Source organism: Macaca nemestrina, chromosome 10 (assembly GCF_043159975.1).
Source record: "Macaca nemestrina isolate mMacNem1 chromosome 10, mMacNem.hap1, whole genome shotgun sequence".
NCBI lineage: Eukaryota > Metazoa > Chordata > Mammalia > Primates > Cercopithecidae > Macaca > Macaca nemestrina.
The window spans coordinates 48,198,949-48,216,370 of NC_092134.1; the positions used below are offsets into that span (position 1 = coordinate 48,198,949).

The window sequence follows — 17,422 nt, forward strand, 5'->3', positions numbered from 1 at the left end:
ACTGCTGTTTTCTATGCATTCTTCCCCTCTTATTCTGTGACTAACTGCTCTTGTACTACTCAAATCAGAAGCTGTGCTATAACTTCTACCACTGCTAACAGTCTTGAGCCTGTGGTCCTGAGCAGGAGTTGGAAGATGCTGATACAGATGGGCATACTGTGCCTCAGTGATACTACTGTAATGGAATTTATAAGCTTTTCACAAGTGGTGAACCCTGTTCTTAATTATGCTTAATAGCCTGATTTCTCTGATACAGTGTAGTAGAGATTTTCTTTTCTCAGCCTGTGATAAATACTTGAGCCTTTCAATGTTACCTTCCTTCTTCCCAAAAAGCTGTGAGAAACTCAGGCTTCTAGGAATAGGTATAGTTACCTACCGTACTTTCTGAGTGGGGAGAGAGCACTGTCAAAGAAGCTAGTTCCGCATAACTCTACTCCTTTACCCACCCAACGTGTCTGGCTTGAAAATTCAATTATCCTTTTCAAACCGTGAAACATATCCACTCCGTCTACCCCCAGTCCCACTTTCTCTTTCTGGAAGAAACTTGTTTCAATCAAACCTCACCACCTATTTCAGCAGCCTCCTATAGCTCTCTCCAAGGCAACCTCACCACAGGACAAGTAAGAAATATATTGTCACTCCCTCAGAAGAACAACAATTTATTTTGCTGTTGCTTATGTGTCAGGTTTCAGATTCCATTTATACATACTGAGATCTCTTTTCCATGAAAGTGTGAAGTAGGTTTGAGAGTCCAGGAGGGGCTATGTTATCTAGTCTATTTATTGCCTAAACTAAGTTTTCTACTTTTTACTGATAGAGCTTTCTTTTGCCCAATCTACAAAATTCTAACTCAAACTATGATTGTTATCAATATTTTCAAGAAAGGTGAAAATTATTTGTAAAGGGAAAAATATAAAAGTCATATAGGATTGCCACGTAGATTAAACCAGAAAATTTAAACACAGTGAGAAGCATGTGATTATCAGATAATATGTACTCAATAAATATATTTCCCCCAATTTCCTTGATGCTTTATTTCTAACAACTTCATTCACTTAGTTTAACAAATAAGAAAATCATGTGATATTTAACATTGTATAATTTAAAAAATACAGTTGATTTAATTTTAATCATATTTACCTCTAAAATGAATTTCAATGTAGATAATATTCCTCTGTTTTGTAAGTTCCTATAAATAAATTCTAGCTTCTTAAGGGAGCTTAAGGTTCTTCTAATATGAGAAAGGATGTCAATATGAGTCAAAAACTTGAACAATATTGGGTGGCAGAAAAAAACAGGACATCTTTGTGTAATAAGGAATAAAATTTAAAGCATTGCTTAAGAAATTGGCATTACTCTTTTTAACTTACCCATTATGGAGCATACTATCAGCTCTTTGCCCTCTTTATGATTGGCATGTCACATGGTCTGGATGACTAGTACATGCAAGCTACCTCAGAGATAAGTAACACTATTTTTCTTTTACCTCTTTCATTTGGAGATTTTTAAAAATTATCTTTATTTCTATTTTGTTCTATTTTTATTTTATTTATTTATTTATTTGAGACAGGGTCTCACTCTGTCACCCAGGCTGGAATGCAGTGGTGCAATCTTGACTCACTGTCAATCTTGACTGACCTTCCAGGCTTAAGAGATCCGCCGCCAAAACCTTCTGAGTAGCTGAGACTACAGGCACATGCCGCCCAGTTAATTTTTGTATTTTTTTGTAGAGACAGGGTTTTGCCATGTTGCCCAGGCTGATATTGAACTCCCGAGCTCAAGCAATCTGCCCAATTTGGCTTCTAGAAGTTCTGAGATTACAGGTATGCTCCACCAGGCCCAGTCTTAGATTTTCATATCTGGGTGTTTATGCTCTGTGAGTTACTTGTTTTCTTTCAGAACGCCTTCTCCTAACATGGCAAATGGGCCAAGTGGCTTCTTCCTGCTAGGGAGGTACACTGCATATAACTTTCTCCCCAACCCTGTCCTGGAAAGGTTCCAAGAATCAGGGAAACATGCTCTCTTTCTCTTATCTTTCCTCCTAAAATCATCTTATCTTTTTTTACCTTCCTCCCTTTTTAAAATACCAACAAAATGATATCAAGATTGAGTGCAGACCTAGTGAAAAGAAGCTAGCAAGGGCAACCTTTAATCCAGCATTAAGTGGCATGAGCCAAGGATTGATTCACTGTGGCTCCCAATGGGTCCTGCTCAAATCATCAGGGTCAGGGCTTCTGTGAAGCTCCAGACTATAAAATACATAGCGTGTGTGTTTTCTGGTGTGTCACACAGAGATATCTCCCTCATGAATCTGCTTAGGGTCAGAAATTCAAGTCCCAGCCATCTCTATTTAGTTTATCAGAAATAATGGTCATGTAAACATGTGGGTAAGTAATGTTCAGATTCTTCTTCTAACTTACTTATTTCTGACAAAGTCACATTTTTATCCTAATAATCTATCTATGATGAACTCATCTCTCTTTCTCATACATTCGAATCAATTCTCTGGCCTGACAATTCTCTCTATTGGACATATCTAACATCTTTTTGTTCTCCAACTATCACCAACTTCTACCCCCCATAGCATACTATATACTTGCTCCTTGTTGAAACTGCACACATCTCTCACCATGTTATTCCTACATTCTCTTAAGATTCTAGTTCTTTTGGTATTCTTGTTGTGCTGAAGCTTACTATCATTCCAGTAACATGAAATCCTGTGTTAAGCAACATGAAATCCTATGTTATTTTACTTCCACTGTCCTTTATGCCTGGAATTCCTTTCTCTTACCTATCTACATTGAGTCCTACTATTTCTTAAGGTGTAGCTCATATCCTTTAAGTGGGGTAGGGTAAGTGCTATAACAGAGTAAAAATGTATAATAATCCAAAAAAATAGTTTATCTCTTGATCACATAACAAACACTGAGAGAGTAAATGAGCCAATGGGACAGCACTTTAACATGAGGTGACTCGGGAAGCCAGACTTTGCACTCTTCAGTTCCAACAAGGATGCCCCAGACGCTGTCTCCATTTCAGCCAACCAGAAAGGGAAAATGAAATGAAGGAGTGTCTGTGGGAGATGTTACAGGGTAGACCCGAAAGTGATAAAGTGATGCACAAATCTACCAATGAATTTTTTTTCTGAGACAAGATCTCACTCTATTGTCCAGGCTGGAGTACAGTGGTGTGATCTCAGCTCACTGAAACCTCCTTCCCCTCTGGGTTTAAGAGATACTCATGTCTCAGCCTTCCAAGTAGCTTACAGGCACCTGTCACCATGCCCAGTTAAGTTTTTGTTGTTGTTGTTGTTTGTTTTGTTTTGTTTTGTTTTTTGGTAGAGATGGGGGTTTCATCACAGTGGCCAGGCTGGACTCAAACTCTGGACCTCAAGTGATTCACCCACCTCAGCCTCTCAAAGTATTGGGATCACAGGCATGAGCCACTGCGCCCAGCCTACCACTCACATTCTAATGACTAGAACTCTGAGAGCCACAATCAACTGCAAGGAAAGCTTGGAAATCTAGTTTGGCTCTATGCCAGGAAGAAGAGAAGAATGTGGTTTTGGTGAACAGAGAGCAGTCTCTGGCACATCCTTCATGAAATCTTTCATTTCGATCCTTGTTACGCCCCGGCTGTTTCTGCCTAATCACACTGTACTACTTCAGAATGTTTAGACAGTCTAAAATTCATATTTTAAGATGAGTCATTTAAGAAGCTAGATGATTGTTCCTAGCAGATGTGGAAATGGAGTTCACTTCAATGATTTGAAGTAACAGGATGTACAAAAGAGAATTAAAGTTACGAAGAAAGACTGAATGATGCTTCCTTTTGTTACTGATACAAAGAAGCTCAACCAAAGAACTCATAACAGAGATACCAGTCACAACTAGACTATTTCGTAAGGTAATGAACCTTCTCTTTATTGAGAGGAATGAAGCAAAAGTTGAATAGTTATTTACTGTCAATGCTGAAAAATGTATTGTTCATCCACTGATGACAGGAAGGAGTTTGGATGCATGGCATCTACATTCCTTATGTAGCAAAATAACATTTGGAGATAGTAAGTGAAGGTTTTTTTTTTTATTTTTTTCTCAGAGTTTCCTTGAATCAATTACTGTCTCCTCACTCCCACCTCTATCAGGTAAGAAAAACAGCTTTGCCTAGGCACTGTTCTCAGGAGGAGTACAGTATAGACAAATTAAGTAAACAGAAATACTGGATACATTGATTAGCAGCTCAGCAAAGGTATTTCTCTTGAAAGCTATGTCTTTAATATTAAGAGCCAGGAACTTGAGAGGAAAGGTAATTTCTTTTTTTCTGAATTTTAAGGCCATTCTTCCAGTTGCTTTTCCTAAATACCTTGGAGACATTCCTGATTCCTCTCTATCTCTCATGTATTTACTCTCAAGAAAAAATCAACATATATTCTGGAATGTGATAGTCTTACCACCTCCGCTGCTGATACTCGGGTCCATGTCAATGTTATCTCTTGCCTGGTTTACTCTAATAGGCTGCTAAGTGATTTTGCTGCTTCTGCTTCTGTTCTCTTATAGTATAATTGTGACACAGAGTAAACTTGACCATGTCAATCCACTGTTCAAATTCCACCAATGTCTTTCCATATCATATAAGACCTTTTATAAATCCTACTTTGCTCCTTTTCATCATTCTCTAGTTACACTGGCCTCTTGCTACTTCCTAAACACTGTGGGCAGGCTACTAAATCATGGCCTTAGAATCTGATGTTCCTTTGCCTGGAATATTCTTCCCACAGATGTCTAATGACTAAATCTCTCTCCAGTGTCACATTTCCTGGTCTTACACATCCATCCTATCTAAAATGATAAACTTTTCTTTCATACTCCCATCCCACTTTTCCTGCTTTATATTTTCACCCACAATATTTCTCATAGCGAACATATTTATTAACTGCATATTCCAACAGAATGTAAGCCACAAAGATTTTTGTAGCAAGAAATATTTGCTGAATGAATAAAGGGAAATGTTAAATTTTGTTTAATTGTTATCATTCAACTTAGGTACAATACCATGAATTTCTACAGATCTTATTTTATTTAGTTTATATTTGCGTCCTCTACCAGGATATAAATTCCACGAAGGTAGGAATCTTGTTGATTTTAAGTTTTATTTCCTGAGCCTAAAACAATTCCTGACAAGTCGTAGCTTCTCAAAAAATTTGATGAGTAAATAAATTTTTAAAAATGAGTGTGATCAAGATGAACTTCATTTTAAAATCGGACCTTGGAATATACTTTGTCAACTGCCTGTAGGAACCAGTTGGTAAGGTATTGCCAGTGGCATCTAAGAGTTGAGAGAAGTCCTTGGACAACAGAAAGAAGGAAACTGGGAACCTCAGTCTTACAGCTGTGAGCAAATGAGTTCTTCTAGCAACAAATTAGATTGGAAGAGGACCCAAACCCTAGATGAGAACTAAGGTCCAAGTCAACACTTTGATATCAGACTGGTGAGACATTGAGCAGAAAATCCATCCATGTTGTGCTCAGACTTCTGAGTTACAAACATTTTAAGGTAATAAATTGGTAATGTTTTACACTGCTACAACAAAAACAAAAACCCTGGTCTTGGTGAGATTGAGTCAAGTCTGTTAATTATTTGCTTTCTAAATTTTTAAACGAAAGTATTTGAAAAACTTTAACAATTATTTTGGTAGATTTTCAAACATATAGAAATAGCTATCAAGGCCAAGTAAGACCTGCTTTGGCTAATCAAATGTTAGCAGATGTGACAAATGACATGCTTGATGAAAAGTTATTGTCGTTGTTTGAGACAAGGTCTCACTGTATTCCCAGTGGTATGATCACAGCTCACTGCAACCTCACACTCCTGAGCTCAAGCAATCCTCCTGTCTCAGCCTACCAAGTAGCTAGAACTACAGGTGTGCACCACCACATCCACTAATTTTTGTGGTTTTTTTTTTTCAGATATGGGGCCTCTCTTTGTGGGCCAGGCTGATCTTGAACTCCTGGCTTCAAGCAATCCTCCTGCCTCGGCCTCCCAAAGTACTGGTATTACAGGCTTGAGCCACCACATCCAGCCTTGATAAGAAGTTTTAAATATGGTTGTGTGGTCCAGCTTGACCTTCAGTCATGCAAATAGTGTTTTGTATTGAAGGCTTATTCCTTCAATCCAGATACCAAGCAGAGCCACAGCCAACCTGCAGCTAACCTGCAGCCAACATGTCACTTGAATAAGAAATAAGTCTACATAACTGTAATCACTGAAACTTGGAGGCTATTTTTAATACAGAATAAACCATGAAAGACAACTAATAAGTCTTTTGTAACTATGTTACCAAAAGATTGAAATTAACCTGAATAAGAACAGCAGCCTTCTCTCTCTGTTTTTGGATATTCACAATATTTTCTCTTTTTTCTTTCTTTAAAATAGTCTGATTCTTGATGGAAGAATTTGGCAGTCCTTCTGTTGCAGCAGTACATAGCCTTGTGGAGAAATGCATCTGTCTGCGCATGAGGTAACCACGCCAGTATGACTGGATGACCACAGCTGCCATACTATTAAGAGGAGAGAAACACACACACACACACACATTTGTTATTATCTGTAAATACACAGTTGTAGATAAAAGTTCCTCCTAAGCAATATTTTAAACAAAGAACACATAAAGTATTATTTAAAAATAAGACCGCTTCTTTTACTTAACCATTGTCATAGAAGTAAAAATAGTAAGAAAACCTTCCAATCTGAAGAAAAGAAATGGGCCAATAGTTGAGTATGTGGCTAAAAGGGAGTTTCATTTGTTTCTTTTAAGGAGGGAGATTTATAGAGATTTTGTATCATCTTGGGGATATTTGTCCAGAGAGAACGGGAAAAAGTGATGAGGCAGAAGAGAGGGAACACATGTAGGAGCCAATGTTTGCTTGGCAAGAGAGGGTAAAATCCTATTCATTGTGGAGAAGTGACCTTCGAATGTAAGAGGAAGAAGGCTGCCTTTACTGTAAGAGGAAGGACCCTATCAGGTGCTTAGGAGCTTCACTTTCTTCTCTGCCCACAAACAGTTAACTTACACTCTTACAGACCCAGCAGTAAATACTTACATTTTTGTGGTCCACACCTATTTGCCAATTTCAGGCACTGAATGAATCAATGCTATGTGTTTTCCATGTCCTCCTAAGTTGCCCAGCAACATTAGCAAAATGTGATTTAAAATATACATCATTTATAAAAGTGGATTGTCAGTGTGTTTAGTAATTTAACTCTTACTAATCAGAAATGTTTTTCTTTCCCAACATAGATTATTAGAGTAATATTATCAAGGTAAAGAGTGTAGTCAAAGTGCTGACTATTCTGTCTTACTCCCTTTTCAAATTCCTGACTTTGGCTTAAAAAGAAGATAAGTAGGCCAGGCGCAGTGGCTCAAGCCTGTAATACCAGCACTTTGGGAGGCCGAGACGGGTGGATCACGAGGTCAGGAGATCGAGACCATCCTGGCTAACACGATGAAACCCCGTCTCTACTAAAAAAAAAAAAAAAAAAAAAAAAAAAATACAAAAAACTAGCTGGGCGTGGTGGCGGGGGCCTGTAGTCCCAGCTACTCGGAAGGCTGAGGCAAGAGAATGGCGTGAACCCGGGAGGCGGAGCTTGCAGTGAGCTGAAATCCGGCCACTGCACTCCAGCCTGGGCGACAGAGCGAGACTCCGTCTAAAAAAAAAAAAAAAAAAAAAAAAAAAAAAAAAAAAAAAAAAGAAGATAAGTAATTGTAATTCTTGGCGTATCTCCATTTCCTAATGCTCCCTTGAAATAGTTTTCAATAATTTTATAATTGCCAAATCCAATGAAATTTCTTCATTCCTCATACAATTTATTTTAAGGCAAAGTGGAATGAAGTAATAAACTCTACTAGATATGACCACACTTTTTTTTCCTCATAGTAATACATTTCTGGGAAATTAGAAAGGAATTATGAAGCCATTTTCTATTGCTGTTTTGGCTTATTATCGGCATTACTATCATCATCATTGTTATCATCACCACCATTTAATGTAAAGCTAGTAGAACGCTCCAATCTGTTTTACTATGAATAGAATATTGAAGTTAAAGGCTAAAATACACGGTCTAAGATATACTACTTGAATTTCCAGTACTTTGAAAAAATATTCATGTTCCAACAAATCATTTCCTCCTCCTAGGGTAAACATAACTTTGTAAATTTTGATATAAATATAATTCACATTTATTCATTCAATCATCCATTCATTACTTCATCTTTTGAACAAAAATGGATTAGGGGATTTCAAAGCACCTTTAATAGGCACTTTGGGTGATAAAGAAAAGAATCAGAAAACACATTTGCAATATGCAACTAGTAAAAATTACAAGGCTTATGGGAAAACACATCAAACCTGAGACAGTATCTTATATTTCTTTATAGACACATGCAAGTTTCATGAACTGTAACTGTGAATTTTTTGTAAAGTCATTGATTGCATGAATTCCTCAGCCTGATATCACCAAAATTCCCCAGGGAAAACAAAAACAGAAGGTAGATGAGGGGTATTTTCTTCAGTGACACTAACATATGGACTGCTTTTCACTACATTGAAAGCAGGTAAAGAAGCTGACTTTATGGTTTCCTAAATGTAGGGTGCACTACAGGTTGAGAAAAACAACTCCATGATCATCATCATCATCATCATATTTTTGGCAAAACTTAGAATGTCAAAAGTGTCTTTAGAATAAGAGCACATGTAAATAATTCTTAGGAAACTCTTACACAATTAACAATCTCCTGAATCACTGAGTGTTAAGATTCAGCAACGGGTATACATTTTCCTTCCCGTTTATTCTTTGGGTCTTTAATCTGTATTTTCAGTTCTTCTTCCTTACTTATTATCATCATTTGGCTATTTTATTTAGGATTAAGAAGTTAAAAATATTGTTTATATGAAATTTCAGTAGGCAACATTTGAAGTGTTTGGAGCAAAGGCAATCAATTAAATAAACTGATAAAACACAAATCAGAAAATATTAAAGCCACTTTTGATAAATATTAAAAATTTACATTAGGAAATATGTTAGTTTCAACATATCAAATTACTTAGCTCCCAGAAAAGAAAAAAATTACTCTTTACCCTGACAACTTTTGAAAAAAGGAAGAGTGGGAAAAGCAAGATTTGCTAGCTACTGTGGTATTCTGACATTTGCCCTGCTCAGCACCAGTAATTCATAAGAGAAACTAAATCTGAGGAATTTTTCTTTTCTTAGCTTGACTCTGAGGCCAAAAGTAAAAAGAACAAGAAGAAACTGACAGGACAAAGTAAAACCTAATCCTTGCTGTTCAATAGTTAGTCATTAGCTTTCTAAAATTATTTAATTGTTATAAGGGGGTTTACTTGATTAATCATAGAGAATATTGCCCTACCTTATAGATCTATTGATGCCAAAAAGTTATAGCACATACATTCAAAATACATGCAAAGATGCTCATTAAATGTTTATTAAATCAATGAGCAAATAAATGGCATGTGCAAAGGCATATATATATATTTTTATTTTATTTTATTTATTTATTTATTTTTGAGATGGAGTCTCACTCTGTCACCCAGGCTGGAGTGCAGTGGCACGATCTCGGCTCACTACAAGCTCCGCCTCCTGGGTTCACGCCATTCTCCTGCCTCAGCCTCCCCAGTAGCTGGGACTATAGGCGCCTGCCACAACGCCCGGCTAATTTTTTGTATTTTTTAGTAGAGACGGGGTTTCACCGTGTTAGCCAGGATGGTCTCGATCTCCTGACCTCGTGTTCCACCCGCCTTGGCCTCCCAAAGTGCTGGGATTACAGGTGTGAGCCACTGCACCCAGCCTGCAAAGGTATATTTTTTAAAAATTAAAATACTTGATTACTCAGAAAATGTTTTTATTATTTTTAGAGTATTGTATTTTATTTCTCCTTAAAATATATTACAAGGCAGAAAAAAATTCACATTTACTCATTTAAATACTACTAGAAATTAAACCAGAATTTAATCAAATTAATCTGCACTATAATTAATGATTTGTGCACCTCATGAAAACATAATGGAATCGGTATGAAATATGATTGTGATTTAAATCCTTCAGCAAATTACTAGGTACCGTTGACTAATATCATCCATCATAAGTAGTAAACATACATCTATAGAAGAAACATTATTTATATATCTTACATTTTTTCACTAGGCTCAATATTTTGGTGATTCCTCAGCACAGAATTTGTCATTTCTACTTCTTTAAATGGGATTCTTATGGTGGGAATACTGCTTGCCTTGCTGTTTTCTTTCTTCTGGCATACTAATATTTCCTGATGTCTTCCTTCCATATTTTCACATGTGGAGGAGTTGCTTAGTGGGGAGCGGCTGGAGACAGAGTCCATCCATTTCTCAGGATTATCTGGTGAGTCTGGATTATCTTCATGTGCACAAGAGTAGAAGACTCCATTTTGCAGAGTGCTGTCACTGTTTGTAGGGGCCAAATGATTTTTCTGGGCTTCTGATTCATCTTTCTTGGTGATATTTACATCCCCTCGTTCGTGTGCATGTCGGTATTCAGTACTCAGTATCATCAATTTTTTAAAATAATGACAGAGATTTTCTGCAGTATCCAAGGTAAATACATCTCTGAACAAATAAACGATGAGAACATTTAATAAGAATAGTATCAGCAAATATTAAAACTTGTGCAAGTTTTGAAATTTTCACTGTATGGCCTCAAATGAATATTAAACTTCACTACAACATTCATTATAGATTATTTCTGGTTGTTTATATAAAAATGGATCTCGTTTATAACAAAATGTGAAAACATTTGTTTAGTTAATTTAGATCCATCAGTCCAGACAACATGTCTGGAAGTTTTAGGACCATTTTTATTCTAGGTATTTTTGGTACAAATGAATGAGAAAAATTCATGCTTTTACTACCATAAACATGAGAAATCATGGTTGACTAAATTTGGAGAAGCTATTTATGAAATAAAGTTAAAAGTGCTTTCTACATTGACTTTTGCCATGCAAAATATTTGTACTGGACTTTTAAACAAAGAACTTACATTATGGGAAAATTTTTATTCCCATTTATCTCTGGAAAAATAATAATCCACTGCAAAGAGAATTCAAGTACTTTAAGACATAAATGGCTAAGATTCTCTTGAACAATTATTGGATTTCTAGCTTTTGAATTTTATAAGTTGTATAATTAATCAAATTTTAATGTTGCCTGGATTTGAAGTTCTCAATAACAAATGTAAAGGACTTTTCACTTATATGAGTATTCTTGGCTACATTTTGTCTTCTTTTATTTTTATTTCATGTTTAAAAAATTTTGCTTATTTCTAACATATTTTCTGGCTATATTTAATATATTGCCATAAGCTGCCTTAATGTTTTTCTGAAAACAAAATACAGTATATAAAAAATAAAATGTTAATCACATCAAACAAAATGAAAGTTACAATTATTTCCAAAAATGTAGACAATTTGATAGTTCCTATGTTCACAAAGGTAATTTTAGACATTAGCATAGGCTCGTCCAATATGTTTGTTTTGTATTTTATTCATTTCATTGGTTAATAATGCAAAAAAAGGTTCGATATTAGCATATCAAGAGTTTATGGTTACTTGTTGAACTCACCACCACTTATGCATTAAATATATAAAATATAGTCTATTTTACATATTATAAAATAAGAATTTTCCTTCTTCCTATAGTCTTTCCATTTTCAATGCTAAAATAAAACTTAAGTTGCAATGAAATAAATAGTCCAAAGACTGCATTTAAAATCTCATGTTGAAATTTGGATTTCAAGGGAATGTCAAGAGTCACCTTTACGTACAAAATTGTATATTACCACATATATACAAGTAAATATTATTTTAGATTTGCATAAAGACAAATGTAAATAATCTTAGTATTTGTTGCATTAAACACTACTTATAACAATTTAAATTATTTTTAATGATGTGAGATTTCTTTTTAATCTAAATAGACTGTTCAAAAATATTTAAACAGAAAATGAACTTCTACATAGGACAAGCATGTATAAAAGTATCAATAACAATACTTTAATAATATAATATAGTAAGAAAATTTAGACATTTAGAAGTACATGTTATTTTTCCAATTGCAATGGAGAGTCATTGTAAGTGAAACAATACAAAATGGTTTTTGTTTATAATTTACATTTTCTGACATAATGCAAATTTTAAAATACAGCTTTAGAAATATCAATTATAATGCATTCAGAATTCGAGGTGGGGAACAGGAAGTTTTCTTTCTTCAAAATTTGATTCTGATTACTGTCAACTTCTGTAATCTAAATGGGTGCAAGTGCTGACTGCTTTTCTCTACTGTGCTCCCATCATACCTTAGTATATAAGCATATGTATGATATTTTAATGTATAATATAAATTACATGTGTTATAAAACTTACCTCACTCTATTCTAGGTGTTTACCCAATTTTCTGTTATGCTAATTTGTGAATTATTTGGGGATAAATAGTCTTGCCTACAATAATTGTTGAATAAAATTATGACTGAATAATTGATGAATTTTTGCCTCTTGTCTTGATGCTATCCACATGCTTTCATTTACTTCATCTAATATTGTAGCATTTAAATATTTGAAGTTATGTTCAAAATACATATTAATACATTTCAAGAATAAAAACACGATGCCCAAAATTTTTTAAAGGTAGAATATCCCCAAAACACACTGTTTTAATCTAAAAAAGTATAATTGTGTTAATCAGAATACTTTAAAAATCATATTTATAAATTACATTATTGATTCTAAATACAACAATGGGAAGATCACAATCTTACCCTTTTCCAGTTATATAATTTTCAGTTAGCAAGTTGAATTCTCGAATCTGAGACTGACAAAGTGCCAGGAAACCTGCTGATTCCAGTTGATTGTGTTCTTCAGTGTAGCTTTCTGAATCAGAGTTTAGCATACTGCCATTAAGGATTCTCAGATCTGGCAACACTTTAAGTAGAGAATCCCTATTGAAAACAACAAAAAAAGTTAATAATCCTGATCTTGATAAGGAGAGTATATATCTAAATACCATATGCTGATCATTTAAGTAATATAAGCATAGGATATATATCTCAGAAAATGTGACTGTAGGGAAAATGATAGAGTTAGATTTTGTTGTTGTTGTTGTTGTTACATTTCTTTAAAAAACCTGGTATCAGGTCATATACAAAGTAAGTTTTAGAGTTAATTATTTAACCATTTTCTTCTAAAACACAAATGAAAGATTGAAACTTGGAAACTCATGATGGAATTTGGAGTGTAAAAAGATGCATTATGAAAAGAATAATAATATTAGATAAACTTTTAAACAGAAGATAACTATAATAATCTTAACAAAAGTTGTCTTTTATTTCAGAAATAGAGGTATATTCTGACTGTTTCTCTTAGTAAAATATATGAGAGTAAGACTAAAACAAGAGAGGTAGGATATTACCCTGTTTATCATGATCTGGAACATCTAAAATTATACTTTCTCCTGAATCTTGCTAAGGATTATAAAGGTAAAAATCTTCAACGTATTTACAAAAGTATATATCAATTTTTGGTGGTGTCCACCTGTAGTCCCAGTTACTCAGGAGGTTGAGGCAAGAGAATCACCTGAACCAGGGAGGTGGAGGTTGCAGTGATCCAAGATCGTGGCACTGCTCTCCAGCCTGGTGACAGAGCAAGTCTCCATCTCAAAAAATAAAAACAAACAAACAAACAAAAAACAAAAAGAAAAAAGAAAAACCCTAATGCTGTGAAAAAGCCAGGTCAGACAGCAAGAACTTTCCATCAAGCTCAGCCACTTAGAACTACTAGCTGAAACCATTCTCAAGGAGAGTGTAGGTCTGTTTTCACCAGGCTGCTGATAGTTACAGGGAAAAGTGAACTCCTTCAACAAAGTCAATACCCTCGTTAGAAACTAACAGTTCCTATGGAGAAACTATACAACTCTGATGAAAGATATCCAAGAGGAACTAAATAAATTAAGAGATATCCCAATGGGGAGTTCATAGATAGGAAGACTCAATATTGTCAAGATGTAAGTTCTTCCCATATTGATCTATAGATTAAACTCACTCCAAATCAAAATTATAGCAAGGTATTTTATGGATATTAACAAAGTGTTTCTAAAGTTTATATAGAGAGGCAAAAGATCCAAAACAACTAGCTCAATATTGAAGGAAAACAACAGTTAGAAGACTGACACTAACTGACTTCAAGACTTAATATGAAGCTATAGTAATAAAGACAGTATGGTATTGGTGAAAGAACAGACAGATCAATGGAACAGAATAGAAAGTCCAGAAATAGACCCACACAAATACAGCTAACTGACCTTTGGCAAAGGAGCAAAACCAGTACAATAGAGCTAACAGTCTTTTTCAACAAATGGTGCTGGGACAACTCAAAATCCACATGAGTAAGCATGAAGCTAGACAGACTATGCACTTCACAAAATATTATCTCAGAAGGAATAAAAGACCTAAATGTAAAATATAGACTGTTAAAACTCCTAGAATATAATATAGGAGAAAATCTAGATGACCTTTGGTATGATGATGACTTTTAGATAAAATACAAAAGGTATGTCAGTGTGCAGGAAGGAGAGTTTAAAAATCACCAAAGGTATAAACAAGGAAAGAAAAAATTCATTTTTTTCATTAAAGTTAAAATTTTCTACTGTATGAAAGATAATCTCAAGAGAATGAGACGACAAGTCACAGACTGGGAGAAAACACTTCAAAAGATGTATCTGATTAAGAACAGTTATCCAATATATCAAAGAACAAAAGTCAACAATCAGAAAATACACAAACTAATTTAAAAATAGGCAAGAAACCTCAACAGACACTTTACTTAAGAAGATATACGGATGACAAGCCAGCATATAAGAAGATATTCAACATGATATTCATTAGAAAATTGAAAATTAAAATAACAATGAGACAATGCGATACCACTACATAACTATTAGAATGACCAAAATCCAGAAATACTGACAATACCAAATGCTGGTCAAGATATAGAGCAAGAGAAATTCACATTCGTTGCTGGTGGGAATGCAAAATGGAATAGCCACTTTGGAAGACAATTTGACAATTTCCTATAAAACTAAATTAAATCTCACCAAATGACCCAGCAATAACATTCCTTGGCATTTACTCAAATGAATTGAAAACTTATATTCACACAAAAATCTGTAAACAGATGTTTATAGCAGCTTTATTCACAATTGCCGAAACTTGGAAGCGACCAAGATGTCATTCAGTAGGTGAGTGGATAATAAATTGTGCTACAACTAGAAAATAGGATATTATTCAGTGCTGAAATGAAGTGAACTATGAAGCCATGAAAAGTTAAGTGCATATTATTAAGTGAAAGAAGTCAATATGAAAATTCTCACATACGATATTATTCCAATTTAATGACATTCTAGAAAAGGCAAAACTATTGAGACAGTAAGATCGCTAGTTGTCATGAGTTGGTGGGAGGCAGAGATGAATAGGCAAAGCACAGATTTTAGGGCAGTGAAACTATAGTTTATCATACTACAATAGTGGATACATGTAATTACACATTTGTCAAACTTATAGATTATGAAACACCAAGAGTGAACTCTAATGTAAGCTATGGACATTGAGTGACAATGTCAATGTAGACTCATTAATGGTAACAAATATACCTCTCTGGTGCAGAATGTTGATAGTAGGAAAGGTTGTGCATGTATGGGGATGTAGTATATGGGAACTCTGTACTTTCTACTCAGTTTTGCTGTTAAACTATGACTACTATAAAAATAAATTTTATTAATTAAAAAAAGAAAGTAACAATTCCTAAATACCAATTGAAGAATGACAAGACGAGATTATTAAAAATGTTAAGATTTAAGAAGCAAAACTTCAGGCAGATCTCTAACTAGATTGTATAGTCTCAGATGAAATATTCATTTATACAAACAGTTGTGAAATCTAATTTTAGCATATGTATATATATTACAAAAGAATTGGCCTATGAAGGCAAAAATGCCTAGGGCCAACCAAAGTAATAAAGCATCTCTGTGTAGAGTTATAATCTTGGTAGTCGTGGTAGTAATAGTAAATTTAAAAATTATCACAAGAGATGATAGATAAATACATTTTCCTCTATAAAAGCAAAAAAAAAAAAAAGAAAGAAAGAAAGAAAGAAAAAAGAACACCATAGTTTTTCATGTACTGAGAACAGAAATAGCTCCCAACCCCCGCTCTGCTCCCTCCCCTGAAAGAAAACTGAAGCTTTCTTTCTTGTCAATATTTAAATAAGGGAAGAGAGAAATAAATTGGATTTGTTTCTTCAAGGTAATTATCAGATGATCTATAATATTATGAAGCAGATAAAAAGCTTGATGCTTTGCTAATAAATAGTTTGATCAAGTTAAGAAAATATGAGTCCATATATTTTGAACTTGTTTAGTGTTCACTCTAAACAAGTTCAAAGAGGAAATAATATGTACAACAAACCCCCATGACATGTGTTTACCTGTGTAACAAACCTTTACATCTGCTCCAAAACCTAAAATAAAAGTAAAAGAAAGAAAAAAGGAAAACTGTCGTCTTTGATTGTATGAAATAACACTGCTGATAGGTTGGGGTAAGCTTTATTTTTTAAATATAGCCTTCTTTATGCACACTAGGGAATAAGAACCCGGCCAGGCACGGTGGCTTACGCCTGTAATCCCAGCACTTTGGGAGACCGAGGAGGGTGGATCGAGACCATCCTGGCTAACACGGTGAAACCACGTCTGTACTAAAAATACAAAAAATTAGCCGGGTGTGGTGGCGGGGGCCTGTAGTCCCAGCTACTCGGGAGGCTGAGGCAGGAGAATGGCTTGAACCCGGGGGGCAGAGCTTGCAGTGAGCTGAGATCTCTCCACTGCACTCCAGCCTGGGCGACAGAGCGAGACTCCGTCTCAAACAAACAACAACAACAAAAGAATCTAAGTACAATAAGAAATATTGTGGCACTGCCGCAGTTATATTACAATAATTTGTTCACTGGTTAACATTTCTACTGTTTTACATAAAGAGTATGACCGTGTCTTAGAACAGTATTCCTGGAACTCTGAATTTAGAGAGTACATTTCAAATACATAGAGACACGGGGCTTCTGTGCAGAATAATTAATGACAAAATGAAGAGCTATTTTAACACAATAATCTTATATAAATATTTGTTTTATCAGAAAAAATGAACAGATAAATATATTTTACTATAAGCATATTTTATTTAATAAAACAAATATTTCATACTCCAAACAAACAAAAACAATAAAAATAAATACATTCAAAGATAATATGGAAGTATAGGTTTGTTTCTAGTTGTTGCA

At 34.7% G+C, this 17,422-nt stretch overlaps 1 protein-coding gene across 3 annotated transcripts in view; it reads right to left on the reverse strand.

Moving 5' to 3' along the window:
• The window catches only part of LOC105473267 (leucine rich repeats and IQ motif containing 1), a 239,268-nt gene that overhangs the window by 125,464 nt on the left and 96,382 nt on the right, over window positions 1–17,422 (reverse strand). For all 3 annotated transcript variants that reach the window (XM_071071347.1, XM_071071349.1, XM_071071348.1), the window contains exons 15-17: window positions 12,859–13,038; window positions 10,206–10,655; window positions 6,356–6,557 (exon numbers count right to left, since the gene is read on the reverse strand). In XM_071071347.1, the coding sequence (XP_070927448.1) occupies window positions 6,356–6,557; window positions 10,206–10,655; window positions 12,859–13,038 (832 nt within the window). The remainder of the gene's footprint in view (window positions 1–6,355; window positions 6,558–10,205; window positions 10,656–12,858; window positions 13,039–17,422) is intronic.